Raw genomic sequence first — 25,515 nt, forward strand, 5'->3', positions numbered from 1 at the left:
TGCGCAGAGCCGCCGTTCCCCACACGTCCCCATCTTCCGTTTCCCGGCCTCGCGGAGAAGCGCCGCGGGGGCACCGGGAACCGGGAGCGGGAAAGACGCGCGCGGCGTCGCGCGTGCGCAGGGGAGGCCGCGAGTGGCCCCCGCCGCGCTCCCGCCAATCGGGCGCCGCCCCGCAGCGCCGCCGCGGCCCGAGCGCGCCGTGCGTGCGTGCGTCCGCTGGTGCGTCCGCTCGTGCGTGCGTGCGTGCGCTCGGCGGCGGCGGCGCGTCCCGAGCCCCGAATGAACGCGCCGGTCCCGGCGGGCGAGCGGCCCTGAGCGACCCGCGAGCGGGGACGGGCCGTGCCGAGCGGCTCCTCCGCCCGCACCCCGCCCGCCGCACGGGTGAGTGACCGACGACCGACCCGCCGAGCGCCCGCTGCCCGCCCCGCCGCCGCTGTGCCGCGCGCCAGGGGCAGGCGCGGCGCCCCCGGCCCGCCCGCAGCCCCCGGCCCGGGGCCCGCCCGCCCTCCGCCGCCGCCGGTCCCGGGGCCTCAGCCGGCCCCTGCAGCGCCGCGAGGGTCGCGGCACCCCGCAGTATCCCCTCAGGGGTGCCCCCGGTGCCGGTACCGCCCCCTTGCCCCCTCCCCGGGCCGGCGGTGCCGCTCGCTCCGCCCGCCCCGGCCCGCGCCCTCTGTGCGGGGAGGATCCGCCCCCCCTTGTCTCCCGCTCCTGTTGCCCCCAAAATTTCACGAAAGCGGGAGCGGGGTCGCCGTTCCCGCGTCCCCCCGCGCTCCCCCCGGTAGCCCCCCGGCCGGGGCGGGCTCGGGGCCCGGCGGTGCCGTTTGGGCCCGCGGGGAGGTCGGGCGGGTCCTCCCGGAGGGATGCCGTCCTGTCCCGGCGATCCCCCGGGGAGGCGACGGCAGAGGTGCCGCTATCGGCCCATCTCCCGCTCCCCGTGGGAGGATGTAAACTTTCCTGGAGATCCTTCAGCTCTGTCTGCCAGGTCTCCCTGACCGCGGGCTCTCTCTGTGTCATTTTTAGTCACCTGCTCTGCTCTCATTGTTTAGGCTTTCGAGGGTTTGCCCTTCTCCCCTTGTATCTGCCCCCTCTTCGGTGTCGCTTTGGTTTTTTTCTTAAGGAAGTTGCGTGGATAAATTCCCATCCTGCTTTTTACAGTGGCTGTAGGATGCAGTGTGAATGTAACTCTTGGATAAACGTTTCTATGGGACCTGTGATTTGGGTTCGCAGCCACAGAACCCTACAGGATACCTTCCCTCTCCCCTTCTTCACCCCCCCTTCTCCAAAATAACCCCCCAGATAAATGGATGATCGACCCGGGAAACTGCGAAGCACTTGTAAGTTTGTGACTCTGGTGTCTCCAGTGAGCATCTTGGAAAAATCAGCTCAAATATTTTCTGTATCTTTTCCTGAGAGACCAGACCACTTCAGCCTTTTAAGTGGCATTTTCTGAAGCTTGTTTACTTCTTGCAGCTTTTCCTTAGGTGTCTGGAATTTTCTTAACAAATACAAATTTTAATTTTTTGAAATGTAATATGGAAATCCTACAGGTCACACAGCAAAACAAACTTCACAGCATGCAGGTCACTGTCCTTTGTAGGAAATCCAAGCGGGGTTTTAACTCCTGTAAACAGGCTCCTGAGACATGTTTGGTCAATAAATAGAAATTAGAGTCCAGGTTACTTTCCATTCTTTGGTGCTGAACAATGTCTTGTGCACTTGGGCTGTCTCATGCCTGAGCGTCATTGAACTTGCACTTTTATGTTGGGAAATCTGTTGTCTAGAGCTCAGTAAAGCAGCACAGAAGCCACAGGAGGGTGTAAAACCTGCTCCTTTAAAGAGAAAATAAAGATGCTGTGAGGGAAAGCACCACATTTAATACTTTAGTGGGCATAAGAAATGTGAATGCAAATGAACCCAAATTTTTCAGTGAAGGATGGTTGAGTGAATTTCTCCTTTTGTGACTCTAGGGTACTTGTAACTTCTCATTTCTTAAATCAAATCCATGGAGAGCTGATCTGTATGGAATAATGTTTGTGTTTGTGGTATGTGTGTTCCATTTTGGTGGAGACAGCGCAAAATCTCCCAGCTGGTGATTCCATAATACGTCACTCCCTGTGATCAGGTCTGTGAGACTTTGACAAAGCTTACAAGCAAGATTCCGTCAACAGTAGATTTAATCACTATTTTTTATAATTCCTACTCATTTGTTAGCCTTTTAAACGTGGAAAACCAAAATACTGAACTGTTTTTAAGTTGCATTTTTTCTCATTCCAGTTAAATGTAGCTTGATACTTGGCACACTAAATGATTTGCTCTGGGTGATTTAACTTGAGAGATGGAAACAGAATTTTGAGTCCTTGCGTTCAGAATTGTGGGGCTGTAGCTGCATAACTTGTTCCATCTTTTTCAGAAAACAGGCTTTGTTTCTTTTTTTAATGGACAGGATAAGTGCATTTTGACACAAAGAAAAGTGATCCACAAAGAAAACAAGAGTATTGTTTTCTCACATTTATGAGGAAGCAAATATAATTTATGGAGAAGTCTGTAGATGTTTCTCATGCTCAGTTTTTTTTTCTACAGTCTTTAAAAATGTATAAATAGTGTGAATGACCAGTGATACAGAAAAAAAACAAACACAGAAAATGCAGGGTTGGAAAGAAAACTTTTAGATATCCTCATAAAATGCATTCAGAGTAATTTAATCTGATGGTGAAAAGAAAGTAAATTTTCTTTTTGGCCTGTTTGAGTTTTGAATGATTTTTCAAGTGTTAAATTATTTGTAATTGTAATGTATTTCAAAACATGTATTTGCCTTCTTTTAGAACATCAGCATCCATGTATCGAGTAAAGATTGGCATTATTTTCAACTTCACTGTGAGCCTTAAAAAGTCTAATTATGCAGAAGTACTTGAGGAAGTCAGGCTGTGTCAGGTTCTGGTGCTGCTGCAGTGACGTGCCTGTAGTGCACTGGGAGGTGGAAAGCAGCGAGCTGTGAGAAGGTTCTTTATAATCTTGTGTCTTGGAAAGTTGTTTTTCCTATAAATTAAATATGATGAGAGCCATTTAAAAATATTGATGGGCTCTATAAATTATTTTCATTTTTTAAAATATGAACCTGCTTCTTAAATTGAAGGGTAGCTCTGTTTTAATAGTAATCCCTGTTCCTGAGAGTCAGTAGAACCTGTGCACATGTTCAAGGAAATTCCTGATCTTCCTTTTAAGAGCTAGCATAATTGCTGTCAATATTTTAATAAGATAACCTGAATATAAAATATAAAAACGTAGACCCAAATGATTGTGTGTTTATACACACTGTTTATACCAAAACAGAACTTATTGCATTTTTCATTATTTTGTTAGTATATTTCTAAACATCTCTATGTGATTTATGTTGAACTATTGAATGTGAGCTGTAAATAAGAAATCTTCATGATATTATTTTCTGCTTGTCTTATGTATGTCTTTTTCTGCTCACAAATATTAATTAAGTTTAAAAAATTACGCTTTTTTTTTGTATAGATGTATCTATCTATCTATCTATCTATATATATATATATATATATCTTTCCTTCAGGAACCATTCTTTCTCCTCAGAAGGGATTACCGAATAGTCTTGTTTTATTTTTTTCATTGGAAGAATACAGTATAATAATTCTTTTGTGCTTAACACTTAAGGACTCTCTATTGGCACTGCAAAAGGGTGTGACTAGTTTATCCAGATTGGCACATTTTTTGTGCAAATCAGCAAGATCTGAAATCTTTGCATTCTTGTTCCGAGTGTGCGTCAGCAGCGTAAACTGCTCTCAGAACAGAAAGCAAATGAAGCTGTTGGGAGAGCAAAGGCGAGGGGGACACGACAGGCACCTTTTGAGGCAGGAGTTTTGCAGTAAACAGTGCGAGGCCAACAGTCACAACTCAGCCTGTGAAAATCTGTTGAAGCAGAAGAAGGCAGCAGGAGTGTCTGTCAGCAGGAGGAAACTTGAGGACGTTCCCGTGCTTTCGGTTAGAGCAGGAGTGAGTGATACCGGCATTATGAGCTTCTGACAGCACTGGGGAGCACCGGGGCTGCCTGTGTTAATTCCAGACACCAGTCCTGCATTTTCATGCAGATTTGTGCCTTTGTAGCCCAGTCCAGATGTTTTGCAACTCTGCTCTTCTTATGGCTGGATTTTACATTTTTTTTTCCAACACTAATATCAAACTAAACAGTGGCTTTTCTTTCTTAGCTGAGTCAAATGAAGAGAAAGCCTGAGGAAGATTTCATTGCTGTTGTGGCAAATTCTGACAGTAAGGCTCAGATCTCGAAAGTAATAAGCTCTTAAGAAACTCTGTTTGAAGAAGATGATTTCTTTTATTTCTTGGTAGATGTAGAAGCAAACGAACACAAACTTCTTAATACCAGGCCAAGAAGCTCATGCACTAGAGTATTTTCACTTTTGCACAAGCCGTGTCTGCCTGAATTAGGCACTGTGACCTCAGTGTTACATTTTGAAATGTGTTGCTGGTAGCACACAAAACGTTTGTGATTCATACCGAGTTTAATTTCAGGTTACCTTTCTGAGCTGAGAACAGCAGCTCTCGTGCATTTACTGAAACCTGGTGTGGTGCTGCCAAAGTAGCTGTGGGTCACTGGGAGGTTTCTATTGCAGCGTCTTAGTCAGAGAGGTGTCTAAAATTTTGTTCCTAATGCTGTTTGAGTAGCCACAAGATACCTCTGATACTGAAAATGGTGACGTTTTATCATTTCATCTCTACTTTTTACTCATCCGCCCTGAGACTTCATGAGCATTTAAACCCAAAACCTGTGCTGGAGGCCGTGCTTGACTCTGGGTTTTATTTTGGTTCTGTTTTTGAAGGAGTTCAGTAGCATAAATTTCATCGCATATACAGATATATATATTTTCTACAAATTCTTTTCCTGTAATAAATAACTATAAAAATGAGTTGCAGTAATACTTTTCCCCCAGCGATTCCCATGTTGTATTTTCCGCTTATATCTTCTTTTCCCTTTTCTGCTTTTGTATTAGCATCCAAAGTTTTATATTAATTCTCAAGCTTTCCTGCCTAAAGGAATTGTCTTTTTCTTGCTGATAAAATTCCATAAAAATTTGGCAAAATACTGCCTCTGCTAGTTGCGTGTTTATTTGGATGTATTGAAGTAACATAAAGAAAAGAGACAACTCACTTCCAAGCATCCAATACTATATTTATAAAACAAAGTTAACTCGCATTTTGTTGATGTTAACATGCTGATTGCAGCCTTTTTTCCCCGTAGCATTGAGAGGATTGCAGTGGCATTCTAAGGTTATTTAAAATCATGACAAGCTCAGTCGGACAGAAGAAAGTCTCCTCCAGACAAAGGAAGTGTGGGTTCTGTCGGTCGAATAAAGATAACGAATGTGGGCAGTTGCTGATGTCGGAGAACCAGAAGGTGGCGGCACATCACAAGTGTATGGTGAGTGACCAGCAGTGGATGGGATGCAGCCGGGAGAACGCTGATTTCTTGTGGAAAAGCCAACCAGATTGGAATTGGCACACGTGATTAACCACTGCTGTTTGTTGGGTTTCATATCTGTACATTTCTCTTTCATTTATAGCCTTTAAAATTAAAATACGAGTTTTGTTTTTGCAATTTTAGCTGTTCTCATCCGCACTGGTTTCTTCACACACTGATAATGAGAGTCTTGGTGGATTCTCTATTGAAGATATACAGAAAGAAATAAAGAGAGGCACAAAACTGGTAAGTCTCTATTTTGGCCCTTGAAAATGGAAGACAGTATTTTTATATACCTTCCATAAAGTTTACAAGGAAGTTGTTCAGTGTATTTAATCTATTTAATATTTTCTGTTAGATTTCTGAAAGAAACCCACCTTCTAGGGTCCTGGGAAGGGTATTATTGTGCCTTTACCAGTATTTGGGTTTGCTGCCAAAATCTGGCATTTTAACTACCAAATACACTTTTTGCTCCTTTTATATTGATTTAAAAAATAATGCTGTGAATATAGAGGCTTACAACATATGTGAGTACAGTAGTCATTACAGCTCCACCAAATTAATGACATTGAACAGCAACGACTTTTTTTAGTTCCTGAGAAGCTAATTTGTAAGGAATTTTTTAAATTATTATTTATTTAGAACTAGTTGTTTTCCATTTGGGGATTTTAGCAGATGATCAGTTCACTCCTCACATTAAAACCTTTCAGCTTAGTTATTTAAAGCACTCTATGTATTTACCAGTTCTTGGACCACTAAGAGAAGTCCAAATGATTATTGTAGAGCTACAGTTTTATGATAATAGTGTAATATTTAATCCACTGTTTCATTTGAATCTTTTCTGATCCAGGGAACTTCCTTTACTCTAATTAGCAGAAGCATAAGGAAATAACTGTTCACATGTCATTCATGTTGTGTTTAGGACTTTCCAAACATGATAGTAAATGGAACTACTGATCATAAAGAAACTTTTTTATTCTTGTGTCTCTTAAAGTGTTCTAAAAGTTATTTCTTTTTATGTGTTTGGTGGTTTCTCTCTTTCTGCTTCTGAATCTCTTTATGTTTCTTGTGATGCAGTTTCTCCTTTCTTGTAGCTCACCAGCTGTGTGAACCAGGCACTTTCTTCAGGTTTTTGTAGAAAACCTGGATCAGGTCAATCTAATGGATTCATAGTTCTGAGTTGTTTCCTCAGGAGAAAATGTACAAGATAATTTTAGATCTTAACTTAGGTGCCTTGTCTCTGTAGCTGTCAGAAAGCTGCAGCTCTGAATCACTCTGGAGGAACTTGTATTTCTCCATTGGTGTGTAGCAAGTTTAAATGTTTGCCATTAGCTCAGATCCCTTCTCTCAGGTCTGCTTGTTGGTCTAGCCTGGTCTTTTATGGGGAAACACATTCAGCAAAAAACCTCAGTGCACTGGGTTAAGTGAATGTTTGGATGCCTTGGGCTCAGTTTGTGCTCCTTCAGGAGGTGCTGCTGGCCAGGTGGGCACTGGCAAAGGGGACCTGTTCATTGCCAGAGTGGCAGTGACAGACATGTGGAGACTTTCTGATGCTAATAGATCTGTCTGAGAAAAAGTTGTAGGTTCAGACCTTGGTAGACCAGTCACAAAAGCTTATGAAGTCTAAATTTGGAAGTACAAGTCACTGATATCTTAATTATCTATGTTATTTCCAGTATCTGTGCAAGGAAGTTTGTTTTTTTTTTTTGAGAATATACCTAATTAACAGCTTATCAAACTTCATATAGACCTGATATAACTTGGGAGTTAGTGACCATTTGGACAGCAGGACATGTGCCAATGGAATAACTATTGTAATACTTATTGAAAACATGGACCAATAAATCAATATAAAAATCTGTGTACTCTGTTTTACAGACACATCATGGTGTTCATAAAAAGAAAGGTTTCTTTTAGCCATTTCTGGCTTTTAGAAAAACTGAGGTTCTGACTAAACTTGATTGGATGGATGTATAAGGCTAGGCTTTTCTAAAGGACTTTGATCAGCAATTATATATTAAACCATAATGTACAACAGATTTATGAGATTAAATGCCCATACAAAGTAGATAACAACTAGGGAACAGTACATAACTGTACCATTTCAGAGCTTGCAGAGGAGTAAATGGAGATGATCCAAGGCTTTGACATTTTTACTGTTCAGTTGACTTCGTTAAAATTGAAAAACAGGCTGGTGGTATATTTGGTAACTTTGGTGGTATATTTTTTTGGCATATTTGAGAGCAGCAATAAGAACTTGACTGAACGAGTGCAGTGGACAGAAAATGTATCCACAAAGATATATATATATACATATATATATGGAATATCCTACATTGCATACTTAGATTTGGAATTGATTGTAGTAACCTTTTGGGGGCATGGGCAATATGCAGGATTAAAAGAAAAAGCTACAGTTGTCTTGGAAGGTGAGTTTAATGGGAAATCCTGAGATCTTGGGGAATATAAAGCCAGTAGAGTACAATACAGAGAAAAATCTTGTTACACTGTCAATTACTTCCTTTCTTACCATAGCATAAGAAGAACCATGAGCAATTTAGAAGGAAGATAGCTGGTGTTATCTATGTGTCTGATAAAAGAAGAATTAATTAATGGGGAAGAAGAGTAAAGCAACAGGCTCACTTTTAATCTTTTTTGCTATATAAGTGTGAATAGCAAAATGTAGTTTAGTTGAAATAAATTCATTGTGTTTAACAAGTATTTCACTAAATTCAGTTTTTTGGAAAGGACTTAAGGACATAACTGTAGAAAAAAAAGGTAAAGTTGGCAGCTGATGCTGAGGTAAATTTGCAGGTCATCAGTATTTCTTACTGTAGGACTCATTCCCAAATGGATGTCATCTTTTCTTTTTCCTGCTCCCTTCATAATATAATTCTGAATTAAATAGATACAATTATGATTTTAATTTTTGTGAAATGGTTGGTACAATCAGACTGTCCTTTTGAGGGGGATATTTAGGTGAATAGCTGTATCACTTTCATCAGATCTGTTCCACAAAAATAAATTACTTCTTTTCTTCATTGAGTTGATAATGGTGGTTGAGTTGATGATGCATCTGATGGTTATTGCACTGTTGCAGACTTGTAACAAATTTCTTAATTTCAAAATAAATTATGAAAAACACCCGAGAGCAAGAAGAGTAATACTAAGTGCATAAATCCATTTGTTTCATCACCAGGAGTGGTAAATATATTGGTTTTGAACTCAGAAGTACTAAGCAAAAAGTAACATGGATTGTGCTTTTTTCTTTCCAGATGTGCTCTTTATGCCATTGTCCCGGAGCTACCATTGGCTGTGATGTGAAAACATGTCACAAGACATATCACTACTACTGTGCTTTGCATGATAAAGCTCAGATAAGAGAGAAACCTTCACAAGGCATTTACATGTAACTATTATTTATTTGTTATGTTTATTTTTATTTATATTTTACATTCGTTGTTTAAAAAACAAACAAACAACAAAGCAAAACAAAACCCCACTTTGGAATCTAAACAAAACTGTTGCAAAATTTTCTAATTATGATTGTGGCATTCAAAATAGTGATGTGCTAGAAAAGCATATTTTCACTGCGAGATTTGTGTATCAGTGAGTCTTACAAGTGGGAGAAAAATGTACTGGCATTTAAATTTAAAAGATGAGTAAATAATCTGTGAATCGTGACTGACTTGACAGTTTTCAACTACTTTGTTTATAGGATTTTATGTCGAAAACACAAGAAAACTACGCATAACTCTGAAGGTAAAATTATTCAATATAAATTTTTCCCATTGTAGAAAGATACTTGGTTAAATTTAATTTTTCTGGAAAATATAAATGTTTTCAGTAAAAATTAGAACTACATTTTTTTGAGAAACAATGAGTTTGGAAGCCCATCTGATTTCTGTATTTTATCTAAAAATTACTGTTTGAGGTGGAGAAAAACCCAAAGCGTAAATTTTAGGATGTTCAAAAGATCTGATGCTCCATAAAACCAGAGTTTGGGTAGAAGTTATTTATTCCCTTCTTGGAAGAAGCTGGCTTATATTTGTAGTTAAGTATTCACAATATTAACGTCTGAAATATTTTGCCAGGTAACAGCTGATTTTTACTACTGCTAATGTTCCTAAATATTCTCTATTTTTTTGCTATTAAATAGAATTTAACTCTTGAAAAAAGAAGCACACAGTAGTAAATGAAAAAGGTTGTGATGAGTTCACTTACAGATAAGTTTCTGAATCATTTTGATTTTAAAAAAAAGTTTTATGGATCCATTCATAAGAGCTGTGTATCTTTGCAGAAAAGAATAGTGAAATGCCACAAATGTAGATAAATTGTGTGGTCTGTTAAAATTCCAAATTAGTTGTGCTATTGTGTATTTATTATATTTTTCTACTGTATCTGAATTTGGGTAAGCAAACATTTCGTAGTTTACTTCTTACATTGCTTTCTACTGAAATGTCATCAGATTTAACTAATGAGAAGTAAGCAACTGTTTACTGAAGGTAAAACTTAATAAGTTACTTCAGTCTGTGCCAAATGTATTTTTATGTTAATATATTACTTTTTATGCCATGGGCAGTAGATTTATTAATGGTAAGGTTTGGATGTTATTTCAACGTTCAGAAAGATTCTGAAGGCGGCATAAAATACCAAAGAACGTGGATTTTTTTTTTTTTAAAGTCTGTTTAAATAATTGTTGTGTGCTTATATATAAAACTCTCATTTTACTGTTACTAGGTTTAGACAAGAAAAGTAATATATATATTCTAATTAGTTCTCGAAAAAGATGGGGCCATGTTATCTTGTAGTTTGGCACTTTTTTATTTTGAGGGTTGTTTTGTGTGTTAGCAGAGGCAGAATTTGAAAGACATTTTGAGTCCAGAGAGATTAATCTCTAACTGATACTTAAAAATAATCTTTTATACTTACAAAGGTCTCAGTGTTTGTCACATATTTAAAAAATGCCTCCAATTCTGCATGGAGCTTAAAGCCAATGGGTTACTTTTTCTGCTTGCAATTCCTTGCAGGATCTGAACTTGTGCTTTTCTTTAACAGTTTTCAGAAACCATTATCTCCAATTTTACAGTGTCATTTTCTAACAGCAAAAGCTTTTAAATTTTATATCGATATATTGGGGAAAATCAGAGATAGTGGGTTTTTTATTAAATGTTGATGATGGTAGTTTATTAAAACATTAAACTAGACTCACATAAAGAGACTCAGATTGAGAGTAGGAGAGAAGAAATAAACAGTGTCCCTTAGAAAAGGTGAGGCCAAAGAACCAAATAGTGTAGTATTTAGTACTGAACTTTGCACACATTTTTTTGTTTAAAATATTTACTTCTGTCATGCTTTATACTTCTAGAAATATCTGTAGCTGTACTTTTTAATAGCAGTAGTTTGGGGTTTTTTGTTTGATTTTCATTAATATTTGCTCTTAGCAGTGTTTTCCTAACAGAACAGTTACATCTTATCTATGGTTCTGTTACCCAGATGCATGGGGACACTGGAACCATCAGTCCTTTTTAATGAAAATTTAACTGCTACTGCTCTGGGTTGCTGTTTGCTTGGGGATTTTACTTACTATTTTTATTTTATTTTATTTTATTTTATTTTATTTTATTGGGGTTTTTTTCTTAGTCAGTTAAGAACAGCTGTGGATTCTTATGCTTGCTTCTTTGTATCCAGATTTAATTATTCCAGTCCAAGTGTTTTTGTTTGGTCACTTATGTTAGTGGATGTTCAAAGAGCTTTTAGGAGTGTTTGGTTTGTCCAGAACAGTTTATTTTCTGTAGGCAGCACTGCTGCATAACAGTGAGAGGTTTCCTTAAAAAGATAGATACTTTTGGTGCCGTACTTACTCCAGTCTGAGATCTGGCTCAGGTACTTTTGAAGTTCTAGTTCAAAAGAACTGTCTGTTGAACATTTAATAACAGTTAAAGAAAATCTCTTGAGGCTGCAGGGAAATGTTGCTGAAGGACTTGGGTTGGCATTAAGACTTAATGAAAAGGACCTCATCGATGTTTTTCATTGCTGTTATGAAATTCAAGTGGTGTGAGGATTCATCCAACTTGGTATCTACCCATCAAGACAGAATTAATGAGTGATGGGAATTAATTTTTCTTCACTTGACAGGAGTTGGTGAACTACTTTCTGCTTTCTTAGAATATAAAAATGGGAAACATGGCAGCAGAGTACTGTGCTCTTAAATTATCTTATCTGTTTCAGCAGATTGTTGGGTTTATCTAATTTATCTGTATACGCCTTCACATGACATAGAATAGGAAAACTGTATTTCTCCTGTATTTCCTTTTATCATTCAGAGTGATTTTTCTGTGCTGTGTTCCCGTTAACTGGAAAAAGGACGTCTAGATTTTTGCCCTGCTGGTTACAAATTTAACAAAATAACTGAATTTCAAATAATAGCTTAATTCATAATTTTAAGCAAGCTGTTTTAAGTTTTCAGTACCTAATATGTTACAGGAATTGGTGCCAGTGCTTTCAAATGATTACAGCTAACTATTAGTTGAATTACTGTTCAGTTTGATACAATTGCATTTATTCTTTATGAAGAATGGAGTATTGCTGAACTAAGGTTTTGGAACTGTTTGTTGGAATTTATTCCAATGTACTGGAAATAATTGTTGAAAAATGAAAAAACTGGCCTCTCTCAGTTCCCTGCAGGTGGGGCTGCCCTGGCTCATGTGTTGAATTTAAAACAAATTCATCTGATCAGGAATAGTTTAATGTAATCTAGGATAAGAATGTGATTTCATTCTTCTGTTACATAGTGGTAAGACAAAGACTAACAAAGACAGCTGTGTGACTTCTGTTGTTAATGTTTAAAGCAGATGCTTGAGAACTGTGGGGTCAGAAAATAAAATGTCTGCAATTCCTGTTGGAGCTATGTTCACAGCCTTAGGGAATCATGTTTCCACAATGGAAATAAGGACATTCCTGTCTTAGCATCTTCTTCTTCTTCTAAAGATCAGACATGGAATCTGTGCTTCTCTCTACTGCTCAGTAGGTTGAGCTGGGATGATATTTCTCTGAGACCTATTTAGAGAAACTGCAATCTATAGTGCACTGAATACTTTACCAAAGTGCTGTAAAAACCAGAGACTGTCAGGAGAAACATCTGCAACTTTTTGGCATTGTAGTTAGGTAACATTCTGATTCATCTTTGGATTCTTCAGGCAATGTTTGTTCCCTGTTGCATTTTCTGTAGCATTGGTCCCAACACAGGTTTGCCTCACTTGGTTTGGTCAGGAATAAATGTTTCTTTAATGTTGCAGTTTGGGGTAGTTTTGGTCTTGATGGTGACAAATTCTTCCCAGGCTCTGCTAACACAGCCTGCTTTGGTGTCTGTCTCTTGGAGAGTGCTCTGGGTGTGGCATCAAATGCGGACATGGTGTTCTCACAAAAACAGCTGGTCGAGGCAGTGAATTAGCAGTGTCTCATTATAGACTAATAAGGGTTTGTACAGAAGCCGCACACCAAGGTTTTCTTTTGGAAAACCACATGGCTGATGGAAAAGGAAAAATGTAAAAGCCATGTGATTAATGGTTTGTCCTGTCTGAGGAGCTGTCTTGTGGTTCTCCTTCCCATCTAGGCAAGGTGTTACACAGGAGAGGCTTGGTCAGCTACTCAACAAATTCATCAGACCAGTGGTCATTAACTTTGTGGTTGTGTAAATAAACCAAGTGCATCATCTGTTTTCAATCTTTGCCAGGGTTTGTTTGCTTGAAAATGCATTTAAATTGTGTGGTTATTAAGGACTATTTTACTATTTTTCTATGTTAAATGTACTTAATTAAAGAAATAATCTTGCAAATATATTTTGCCAGTAGTTTTGGTTTTTATCTTCCTCATACAAACTCAGCCTCCTTTGTTTCTGGCTCTCTTACTCTATTGTTTAAGGTCGTGTAGGATGTCAATAGAGCAGTATTTATTGTACACATCTTCTTGTTCTTTCATAACCTTTAAATCACATAATTCTTTATTACTTTGCTTTAACCTGGCTTTTGGAAAGGGGTGATTCCATGTGTATCTCAAGCTGATGCAGTATGGATCAGTGATATCTCAACCTCTTCTCTGCCAATCCTTATTTTAAACAGCAAAACATCTTGATCCTTTTTATTCTAGTCATGAATCAAAGGAGAATTTTTAGATTTCTCTCTGAAGCTGAATCTCCCTGTTAACAGTTGATGTAATAGAGCATTTTGCCAGGCTTCCTTCTGTGGTACTTTGTGTTGTGCTGCTCATGGATTTCTAAAATGCAAATTAGTGGCTTGTTGCTGCTCATCTGAATTTACAATATTATATTCCTAGGTGCCTTTTAAAATAAAGATTTCCTCTATGTTTCCAAATGTTTCCTCTTGATTTCTACCCTTACCCCTCATCTCAGGCCATACTGTGTATTGAGCTCTTTTCAAATCTAGCATTTAGGGACTTCTGAGGGAAGCTCATAGAAACCTCCTCTGACCACTTTAGATAAAGTTATATTGAGAATATTGTCATGATTTTTAAAATCAATGCAGTAATGGGACATGGGATGGGGGACAGTTGAAGAGTATCTAGGGAATCTCAGGGGATTCAGAAGATGGGTGATACCAGATAAAACATCACCTAGTCAGGGAGAAGTTGAACAACTTTTTGTATTTTCCTTAGTTCAAGCTGACATGAGAAGTTGGAAACACCCAACCATCAGATGCCAGGGATGCAGGGTAAGCTGGCAGTGGGCTTGAGGGGAGGGATAGGGCACCCACCAAATTGTGAATTAAACATGAAGACCATCCAGGTGAATTAAACATGAAGACCATCCAGCTGTGTTTGACAGCTGGTTACAGTCTCTCCCTGTTCTGTTCAGCAAGTTCAAGGTGCTGTGAAAACAAGAGGAGCTTTAATGTTTTGAGGTGTCAGTCTTGGAGGATTAGATGTGGTAGAGCAGATCCTCATCTCGTGGTGGTGTTACTCTATAGGTCCACATCTCTTGAAGTAGGAGACCTAAATCTTCAAGGAATTGTATTTTAGTGAAGGGGTCGTACAGCATCTGGATTTCAATGCAGTCTGAACTTTTCTGTCGTAGTTTTGAGCACAGAAGAGGGGTTCTCCTTTAAGGAAAGGTATGAAATCTTCATGGTGTTTTGGTGTTTTATCTTACACTGAAACTCATTTAAAAATACAGCTTTTTTGCTTTTCAAATCTTAACTATACTAATAATTATAGGCTGAAAAATAGCACTTGAGAACTTATTCTATTAGGAGACTGACATTTCTTATGAGAAGTTGTTTTTCATAAGGTGTGCTTGGTTTTTAGCAATTATGACTCACTTGTAGTTTTGTAAGTGGGACTGTAAAGAGTTCAGGACATGTTTTAATATTGTGTAGAAAATAAGGATGGACTGAGGTGGAAAACACATTTTGGCTGACAGAATTGACAACGAGCTTTGGAAAAAATAAGGAATGTTTTTGGTGAATGGACTTTTTCTTCATCAAATACAGTAGGGAAATCCACTGAGTTATTCTGGAAGGAATATTTTTAACTTCTTATTGATGTCATTTAAAGATCATGAATTCAATAGTCAGATTTTTGTAAGACTGTTTTTCCAGAATAACAATCTATGATTACTGTAAATGTAAAAATAGAGACAAATATTCACAAATTTCTTTGAATGATTGGGAGAGAGTTCATATGATAAAAAAGATAAAAGAGAATTCTTGTTTTTTAAAGAGGTTTTCAGATTGTAATAATATTTGCTATGTGCAGTCTAAGAGGTCAATATCTAAATTGCGTTTTCTTGCTTGGGTGATGCAAGATGATAAATGAAAAATAGTATTAGATAGGAAATTCTGACAGGAAAATGTAAAATGTTTTGTTAGGTAATCTGTGTCATCATGTATTTAATTTTTTTCAGAATAAAATAAATGGTGCTTTTGAGAGTAGCTTATATATGAAAGTATAGAGATGTTGTAGACAGACCGATGTGTTGTAGTAGCAACTTGGGCAAATCTGTATATAGCTGAATAATCTGTAAGTTTAGACCAAAACAATTAGCAGATCTGTGTAATTTTCAGTATAGCCTGTTGTGATGCATTTGGATGAGTTTTCTCTCCTGTATTCCTTAATACCTGAGCAGAAGCTGTAGCTTTCTTGGGGATTAGTAACAGATTCAATTGATGGAGCTGAAAAGGATGTGCTTGTGTGCCAGGCTGGGGCTTCAGTTGTCTTCTGCTCCTGCTTGGTGACTCTGGAATATGTTCAGCGCTTTGACTTCAAGTTTTGTGCAGTTGAGTCACTGTCACCATGAGATAGCAGTGTGATCTGATATTTATGTGATAATAAGTAAGAAAGATAAGTGCTGTCAAAGCAGCATTTAGTCTCCAACTAAGATGTCCTGTCTGGATACTAAAACCATATGGCAATATCCATCAAGGGAATGTTCCAAGTCTTCTGATTACTATGAGTTTGGAGGCTCATATTGATGTTTGTGATTTGGATTTTGAGAAGAAAAGTCCTTCAGCAGGGTCTGTGCATTAGATTTCTGTTTGTTTCTTTAAACAAGTCTGCCAAAATAATGTTTGTGATTTGAGCAGGGGTGGGTGCTTTTTAAAAGAAAAAAAAGAGGATAATCCTGTGAGTAGAAAAATTGTTAGTGACTGAATAGAGCTGGTTGTTAGATGTAGTTATCAGACAATTTAACTAGATCATATTGGAAGCAATCTTAATCTTGCAGAATTGATCTGTATCATCTGTAGAGCTGTGAGTTATCCAAAGGAAAGTCTGCCCAAATGCTGGATTTGCTCTGTGTAGCATTCACAGCTGAGCTGGCATTTGCAAAGGAACTTGCCAGACGTCTTTGGTATGTCTGTATCAAAAATACATATTCTTATATTCTTAATGGCCTGTAAATACTTGATATGGGATGTTGTCAGTATGGATGATTTCCTCTAAACTGGAGGCTGCTTTTAGCTGCAGATGTAAAAATATTCTGTAATGACAAAATTGTAGATTTGTTTCATGGAGGCAAAATACATTCCAGTTTTAAAGGTTGATGTTATAACCCAGTCTTAAAACCCAATGGGTGATTTTTTTTTTCTTAAGTCAACAGGCATCAATTAATGAAGCAAGGAGAGAGCTGTTATTTGGGTACACTGGCATACTATCAAGGGCAATTTACATTGGAGTTAATGCATCTTCAAATAAGAAATTAATACCATCTTTCATGGGTGAAAACACTTTCCAGTTTCAGTGTAGCTTAAATTTATGTTATTTTCAGTGAAGGTGAAGATGTGTATCTGAGGACACATTTTAGGTCTGAAAGTAGGAGTTGTAAGAAATACTAAACCTTCATACATTATGTTATAAAGATGCAAAGCTGTGTGACATATAAAAAGTAATATTTTCAGGATCTGCAGTTGCATGCTTGTAATAAATGGGAAAAGAGTGTTATTTTTATTTCTGACCAAAATTCAGAAAATATAAGTTGTGTTTTTTCTTGTCTGGTTTTGGTGGGTTGTGGAGTTTTTTTGTTTGGTTTGGGTTTTTTTCTTATTTTGTTTTGTGTAAAATTTTGGAGAATCTTATTTAATGATGTTTTCTGGCTTCTAAAGCAGATCTAGAAGAAAATATCAATGAACACGAATTGGAGCCTTCACCTCCCAAAGGAAAAAGGAGGGGTCGTAAGGGAAAGCCAAGAAAAACAAATTTAAAAGGGCAATCAGAAGACACTAGATCCACGTCCTCACATGGCACAGATGAAATAGAAAGCAGTTCCTATGTAAGCAGTAAATATGCTAAACTTCTTAGAAGACAGAATTGCATATTTCTTCTCTGAAATATAAGTTTTATTAAAATTTGCATTTGTCTGAGCCGCCAGCTGGTGGCCACAGGCTTTTTAAATTGCAACCTTATTTGTAACCCAGCAGTATATTTTAGTAAAATGTTTTTCTTTCAGAGAGACAGGTCTCCCCACAGAAGCAGCCCCAGTGATACAAAACCTAAATGTGGATTCTGTCATGCAGGTGAAGAAGAAAATGAAGCTAGAGGAAAGCTTCATATATTTAATGCCAAAAAGGCTGCAGCACACTATAAGTGCATGGTGAGTAGCAGTATTGTTGTTACCCACTGTATTCTGTGGATTTTGTCTGAATTGCTATTTTGGATTTTAATACAGTACCCTCACATGTAATTATGTATGAGTATTGTCTGTATGCTGATGATCTCCTTAAGCACTGAAGTGTTGCAAAGTGAGCAATTCATTTATTTTCACTGCAGGCAATATGAATAAAAGTTGGCTTCATGCTAAGAGATGGAATTAGCTCAGGGAGACTCTTTAGCTTATTAAAAATGCTCCCTTAGCATCCAAATGCATATGAAGTATTTAAAAAGGAAAACAGAAAACAGTTCTAACTAAAAGAGTCCACTCCAGAAATAAAACAACTTCACAGGCATTTGGGCACAATCTGAGAAGAACCCACAAACTTCATTAATTTTCTAACCTGTGGATTCAGGCTGTGTGACTTAAATAGAGTGTTGAATATGTAAGTTCCAGAAAGCTCTTGCCTTTAGATGATCACATTTATGGAACTGTCAGCCTGAACAGGATCTAATTGCAATGAACATGAGCAGACAGTGCCATCTTTCATATCACTTGTTCTGTAAATGAGGTAGGGCTTTGGGTTACAAACTTCACTGGTTTATGTTGTACCTTAAAGTGTACAGGCAATCTGTGGAGTACCACTGACTTTGTGCACCCAGCCTCACTAAACAGAGAGCTAGTGTGTGCCAGCAGCCCTACTCTAGCAAAGTTCTTTGCTACTTTGTGTACCTGAACTTCAGTTTTAATACAGTTAAAGCTGAATATACCAGGATGATGATGGAAGGGATGTCATCCATTGTTCTGTTCTCCATTGCCATCCCTCAGGACTTCACAGCCATATTGACATCAGGGTGTCATGAACCTGAATTACGTATATTACGTCACAGGGAAGGAAATGGAATATTCCTAAGAAGTTGCGTAGTGTAATTGACAATATTGACTGTTTGCTACTTTATGTTTTCTAACTGACATTATTTCTCGTCTGCTCCTCTGTCTTTTGAAATACATTTCTCCAAGGCAACAACTGTAATTAAAGCAATCAGGTGGGGATCAGAAGGAATACTTAAATTGCTCAGCATAAGATTTTTCCTAGTTTGTTGGTAAAGCACGTGCTGTCTGGGATCACTAAACAGGGTGTTCAGTGCTCAGTTATTCCTGAAAAAAATTCTGATCATGTTGGTGACCTGTCATTATTTTGACTTGCTTGTTTTACAGTTGTTCTCTTCTGGCACTGTCCAGCTAACAACAACTTCAAGGGCAGAGTTTGGTGATTTTGATATCAAAACTGTACTTCAAGAAATCAAGAGAGGAAAAAGAATGGTATGTACTTGCAGAATGTGGTGCATGTGTTAGTGAAGGTGTGTGTAGCTGTGCCTCTCCTTTTGTGGAACAATCTTTTCCATCTGTTTCTAAACACAAAATTAAAATACATTGTTACTTGTGGAAAAGGCAGCCAGATAGGAATCACTTTAATATTAGTGGGCATATTAGTGGTGTTTTGGCATGTGGTATTTGTGATTCTTTATGACAATGTACATAATCATTATTATCATAGAATCATATGATTCATATTAACCATGATGTAATTATATAGAGAGAAAGAGCTTTGGACCTCTGTTGCTAAAAACACACTATGTGAAGCTGCACATAAAATTAGAGAATATGCAGTTCTTGCAGTGAATATATTCTCTAACATTGGAAACAAAACAGTGTTTCCAACTTTTGGTTTTCTAGTAGGAAAATGTATTAAGGTCTCAAAGATGGGGATGTTGATAAAACATCACCATGTATTTTATTAAAATTCACGATGTTTTTAAAGTGGGGGATCAGGGAGAGAGTAAACAACTAGCAGTATTGTTTCTTGAAAAAAAATAATATAAGACTATATATTAGCATACTAACTTCAGCAGCAATAAAATTACCTTGGAAGTGCAATAACATGTATTGCAATCATGTAGCAATTTTCTATGTAAAGGGCAGGTACATCCTAGTGTTCATATTTTAATGGACTGGTATTTTATAGTTCCTGGTTTACTGTGTCTTTGATTAACTTTTCATTGGAAGGATGATCTGCCAGAAGAATTACTCTGTTCCAAATTTTAGCCATAAATATGAGGAACACTAAACTGAATACTTAGAGACAAAAGACTGAGAGGCTGAATGTTGCTGTTCTCTTCTTTCCCCTGCACAGAAATGCACACTCTGCAGCCAGCCTGGTGCTACTATTGGGTGTGAAATCAAAGCCTGCATAAAAACATACCATTACCACTGTGGAGTAGAAGACAAAGCTAAATACATTGAGAATATGTCACGAGGAATTTATAAGTAAGGACCTATGTAATTGTGGGATCTATTATGAAAGTAAAGATATTTCATGACACCTTTTCTGCCTCACTTGGCTAGTCAGTATGTTATTAAAAAAGAAGATATGACATTATTTCATTTAATGTGGTATTTTAAAGTAATTGTTGACTTTACAAAATATTTCAGTTACTCTGCCAATTTAAAATTTCTGTAGTGTTGTAATACAAAAAATGATAAAAATTTTTGACTTGTGTTATAGATTACTGGAGAAGGAAAATATGATTTAGATCAAGAAAACTGATGCCATGATTCCTCCATATTAATGTGTGTGTAACTTCTTTCTGGGGCTTTTTGGACCCCCTAACTTTCCATCCTTGCTGCAGAGCTGTGACTTGGCTGCAGCTGAGTTGCTGTGCTGTGCCCACAAGAGGGCATTCGCCGAGCAGTGCAGCAGTTCTGGAAAACTGGGATTGGTCACAGTTTTGTTGGCTGCACTTGAACCTTGTTTTCCTTTTCAGTTTAACTGATGCTTGACTGAAAACCATTAATGACTTAAGAGTTTGCGACTGACTTGTAGCACATCTCAAAACTAATTGAGAGGAAAGTCAGGTTTTGATGGATATTTTCAGTGTAAATGCTCACTGTTTCTTTCATTGTGCCAGACTCTATTGTAAAAACCATAGTGGAAATGATGAAAGAGATGAAGAGGATGAAGAAAGAGAAAGCAAAAGCCGTGGCAAATCAGGCACTGACCATAATGACATTCCTCAGCAGCAGCTCAATGGAAACTAGGTATGGAAGTTACTCCTGACAGATCTGTTACTAAGACTGAAACGCAATATACAGTTAACGTAGTTTATTGCAGTGAAGTATTTAAATCTAGTGTATGCAGAGTACTTTGTATTGGCATACTGTAGAAGAATGGGGAGGATTTGTTGTTTTTTAAATCCAGCTGACTTTGTAACAGTGTAAGAAGGGAGGCCCTCATTTCTATTGCTAAATGTAGATGTAATGTCAGAGCTGCGAAATGCTTTTCTGTATGATTTTAAATTTACTATTGTTTTCATCATTTTTTAAACAGGTTCAAGGGACAGAGTTATAGAACTGGGAATGGCTAAGACATCATAACTACTAATTCTTTTAAATTGTTTTCTAAAAATCAGAAAAGGGTTAGTAACTTTTTACTGCCCAACTCTGTTAGAAATTTCATTGAACTGCCTGAAACGTTCATGTGTGTGAGCCTTCAGTAAGTGGCAGAGTTTTACATGTCAATATTATGTAGTTTGTAGTCTGCAGTGTCTGGAAAAAATGAAACACTATATAAATGATATGTAATATGTACAGTGTCAAAAGTTAAGGCAGACATTGAAATGAAGTAAGATCTATATTTCTGGACTGAATAAAAACCTTAAGATTTGGAATGTGTAAGTTGTTTAGTGGATTCACGCAATGAGGGAAGGTCTTAGCTAGTTTAATTAACAACATGGACAAGTCCGTGGTGGCAACGAGCTGGTACTTTGTGAATTTTGCATTTTCTTCCTGCACAAGTTCCGGAGGCTGTACATGGGAAAGCCGCGCTGTTTTTGCTTGGGAAGCACCCAGTAGGAAAGGACTCGGTGTACACGAAGCACGCTTGAACATTTCAGGTTGTTCCTGTTGTGATTGCTCATTCCGCCCGGCATTGTTTGCGGGAGATTTACTTGAGCAGCTGTTGGTTCTGAGCTGTGAGCTTTAGAACTCATGCCAAAGGGCTGTAGTTCATTCTTTCCCCAACGACCCACCTCCCTCTGTGTCCTGATTTACAAAGAACACTTCACCAAGTGTGATTAAAACCTTACTAGACAAATGTTTGGACTTTGCAGCCCAATCTCTTTTACTTCAGAGAGTTACAACTCTTAACTCACAATGGAATTTAGCCACCATATCTGACGTCCATACCTCAGGTGTTCTCTGTTGTGTGGAACACTTCATGTTTTGTCAAGGATATGCCTAAAGGTCCCATATTCCGTAAGAAGAATGAGGAAGCAACCTTTTTTGCTAGATTGGTATTTATTTTTTAATCATATGACCACTATATGAGAAACTTCACGTATCATCCTTATTGTTTTAGTGATTTTTTTTTCCTCTGTCAAGTCAACAATCACATAATGGAATTCTGCTTTCTAGAATTTGATGTTCTTTTAGGGAATGATCAGATCTAGGCTATACCAAACCTAGCAGAACAGTCCTCTGACTGCTTTCAAAACACCTTGTAATTTCTAATGGCTACTGGCTTCTTCAATTGGTGTGTTAAAGCACATCCTCAGACTTACTTAAATAAAACCAAAAAGCTGAATCTAGTACACATGTTTGTCTGTTGCTACCGCATCACCTTATTGTTTGTTTAGGGTTTTGACTTGTTTCACTCTGAACTCCCAACAAAACTTCTGGATTTGAAGGAAGGAAACAAGCAAAAGACACTGATGTGACTATAAACTGCTGCAGTTCTTCTGTGATTGGTATTGCAAAAACGGTTCATTTGTAACATGAGTTTCTGTAGCATTTTTTACTTGTATTTTTAAAAGATTTAACGTGTGTCATTTGTCTTCTTATGCATTCCCTTAATGTCTTGAGGGACTCAATTACTGTATATTGGCGTTTCTAACATTTTACCTGTTAGAATTCAATCAATTCTGTTTGCTTTCCTGGAGAATAATGCCGTTTGGAAAGAAATATTGCTGTGTACAGAAAATACTCAGTTACTGCTCTAAACATGATGCCATTGATCATTTTTATTTTGTATTTGTAACTTTCAAAATTAAAAGCGTGACTTGAATTGCAATGACAGATCGATTATTGAAATTGTCTATCAAGGTGTTTTGTTTCTCCTAGAATATGAACATTTTTCAGCCACCCAGAACAGTTTAGAATGCAAAATAGCATCCTTCAGTATTTAAATTACTTCAATTTGTGCCTCAGACATGGCCCTCCCATGGAAAAAAGGCACTTTGTTTGCAGCTACTGTATTTAACTAAGTTTGCATGGGGTAGATCTGCCAGCATACTGACTGTACTTGAGACTGAGCTCTAATTCATTGTGTGTCAGTGGCTTAGTATAATATTCAGTCCAATAATTCGCCTGATATGGATAAAAGACCCCATTCCATGCCTCAAAGAACCAGAACAGCACTTTACCTTCAGGTAGCAGAAAAGTGAGTGGCTGGTTTTACCCTGTTACCCCTGTGTGCTAAAATGGCCTGGTGAAACTGTCATCAATTCAGAATTCATGGAAGCAAAGTCAAAAGCAAAAACCATTTTTTACAAGCCTCAAATTTGTCATAACTGACTTCAACTCATGTATGCTTGGTAAAAGTGCCTTACAATGTAAAAATTGTATTTATATGTTCCCAAGTAGCATCACCTGCTGGGGAGTAATTCTGTCTGTGGTGTTAATATTTAGAAGAAATGTACCTCAGCAGTGTATTTACTGTACATCTCTTACGTCCTTAATTGTAGTTTTAAAAAGCATGACAATGTATGATAGTATACAACATTTACATCATTTTTTAAAAGACAAAATACTGCCATTACTGTCTTTTTATGTGTATTTTAGCTTGGAATTTCAGACAGTCTGTCTGAATTTTTGGGGGTTTGGTTTTTTGTTTGGATTTTTTTGGTAAAGCAATGTAATCTTTGCAAGCATATATTGAAGATTATTCTGGAGCATCTACTGCCTTCCCAGAAATGTTAGAAGTAATGAAAGTGCTCTATAGGTGAACTAGATATGTTTAAATTAGCTAGTTAAATTAATACAGTCAACTCATAACTGAGATTTTTTTTTACTAGACACCTTCTGCTTTCATCTCACAATCAGAGAATTCAACATCATGAATTCAACAAAACTTGTCTTAAAAAACTGGTTTCACTTTATTTAATTTTTTTATTTTTGTTACTTGTTGCCTTGGGGCATTTCTTTTGCTCAGAAGAGGATTGTGTGCTGTTTGAGATGCCTGGAACCCTCTGAGAAGGGAGGTTTCTCCCCAGCTTCCTGCACCTCTCCATTAAGAGATCTCCCCAACTCACTGTGTCTCTGTGGTGCCACAGATCTGCAGTTATGCTGTTCCCAGAAAGGACTGTACCAAGGAAGGATAACAGGATAAACAAGGATACTGTTCAAGTATCTTGAGGATACAGCTGGTGCAGTGCCAGAGTCCCAAGGTGTGGTCAAACCCTGTAGCAGCAGGCTGTGCTGTCCCTCCATTTCAGGGAAGGGGAAAAGGCTGGTTCAGTGTCACTGCAGCTGCCTAGCATGAGGTGAGCAGATCTACTCCTTCAGCAGCTGTTGATCCACAGGAGGTTCTGTTACAAGGCTCTAGTAGGAGTCACACCTACACTCCACAAAGTCTCAGCTTTAGGTACAAAGCTGTGCTGATCTACAGTGGTTTGAATCTGCCAAATCTGGCCCTAAAATGTAGTGTAACAGAAGAGAGTTTGCCTCTTATTCCTGCCTGTAGGAAAAAGAACTTCGTGCTGAAACGGAGTGAAAAATGAAGAGGTGATTATCTATTTGAAATATCAGACTTATCTGGCAGGTGATAATCAGTGCATTCCAAAAATATTAATATGCTGAATGAGATTGACAAGAAAATTAATCCTTATTAGATGAAATTAATCTGAAGAGAACTGAAAGTACATGATAGCAATTAGTAACCCTTCTTCCATGTCACCAGAGTCAGATTCCACTATATTAGTGATGGAGGTGAAAAAAAACCAGAACACAGCCCTTGATTTATGTACTTGGTGAAGCAGTTCCTTTACGTGCATATGTATGCACAGCCATTAGTCAGCAGTGACATCTCAGCCCTTAACGAATCCTGGAGAGCTGTTGCTTGTCAGAAAGCACTCAGGTTAGGCCAACGTTTGCAGCTTTTGCTCTAGCATACATTTACATTAGGTGTAAAGACAGGGAATGTATGGAAGAGGGTAAATGCATTCCTATCTACAATGCTATGTATATTTTGTTCCTGTTATATTGGCTTTACTTCCAAAGTTGTAGTTTGCAGTATTAGTTTCTTTTTATTGGTATCCTTGCATATATATATTCAATAAATGAGTTATGAATTTCATGTTTGCATATCTGTCCTTTTTCCAAAAGTCTAACTTTTGAAACTGTTATTTTAATGCATAAATGCAGTATTTCCTGCTGAGGTTACAGACCCAGGAAAACACTACCAGAAGAGAGGTGAGAAGGCATCATGCTTACAGTGTGACACTGTGGTAACTCTGCGTGTTTGTGCTCCTAACTCTGCACTGGGTAAGCTGCTTTGGATTTACCACTGCTTAATGCAAAGTAACTGACTTGCTGGAGGTTCCCTTTCTTGCCTTTCAAGAATTCTGTTGGTTTTTTTTTTCAAGAGTGAGTTAATTTAGACTAAGAGACCAAGGGAATGCAGAGTATATCTTGGTTTCAGCTGGGATAGCGTTAATTTTCTTCTAGTATCTGGCACAGTGCTGTGTTTTGGATTCGGTGTTAGTATACAGTTGATAGCATACTGATGGTTTAGTTGTTGTTAAGTAGTGTTTATACTAAGTCAAGCACTTTTCAGCTCTCATGGCTGGAGGACACAAGAAATTGA

The 25,515-nt window shown here is 38.1% G+C and overlaps 1 protein-coding gene across 4 annotated transcripts; it reads left to right on the forward strand.

The window, feature by feature from the left end:
* Positions 1 to 25,005, forward strand: PHF6 (PHD finger protein 6). Of its 4 annotated transcripts, none has more exons than XM_085060559.1 (11): positions 1 to 381; positions 5,276 to 5,455; positions 5,639 to 5,740; positions 8,770 to 8,903; positions 9,213 to 9,256; positions 17,110 to 17,276; positions 17,454 to 17,597; positions 18,813 to 18,917; positions 19,789 to 19,922; positions 20,564 to 20,693; positions 22,289 to 25,005. In XM_085060559.1, the coding sequence occupies exons 2-10, from the start codon at positions 5,318 to 5,320 to the stop codon at positions 20,691 to 20,693; spliced, it is 1,098 nt and encodes a 365-aa protein (XP_084916685.1). In that variant the 5' UTR covers positions 1 to 381; positions 5,276 to 5,317; the 3' UTR covers positions 22,289 to 25,005. The 4 variants fall into 4 exon arrangements, with proteins under 4 accessions (XP_084916685.1, XP_084916686.1, XP_084916684.1 ...); XM_085060560.1 differs by having other exon boundaries at positions 23,984 to 25,005; XM_085060558.1 differs by having other exon boundaries at positions 2 to 381; positions 20,983 to 25,005.
* Positions 25,006 to 25,515: the final 510 nt, after the last annotated feature.

Source organism: Lichenostomus cassidix, chromosome 4A (assembly GCF_008360975.1).
Source record: "Lichenostomus cassidix isolate B80296 chromosome 4A, HeHo_3.0, whole genome shotgun sequence".
Taxonomy (NCBI): Eukaryota; Metazoa; Chordata; class Aves; order Passeriformes; family Meliphagidae; genus Lichenostomus; species Lichenostomus cassidix.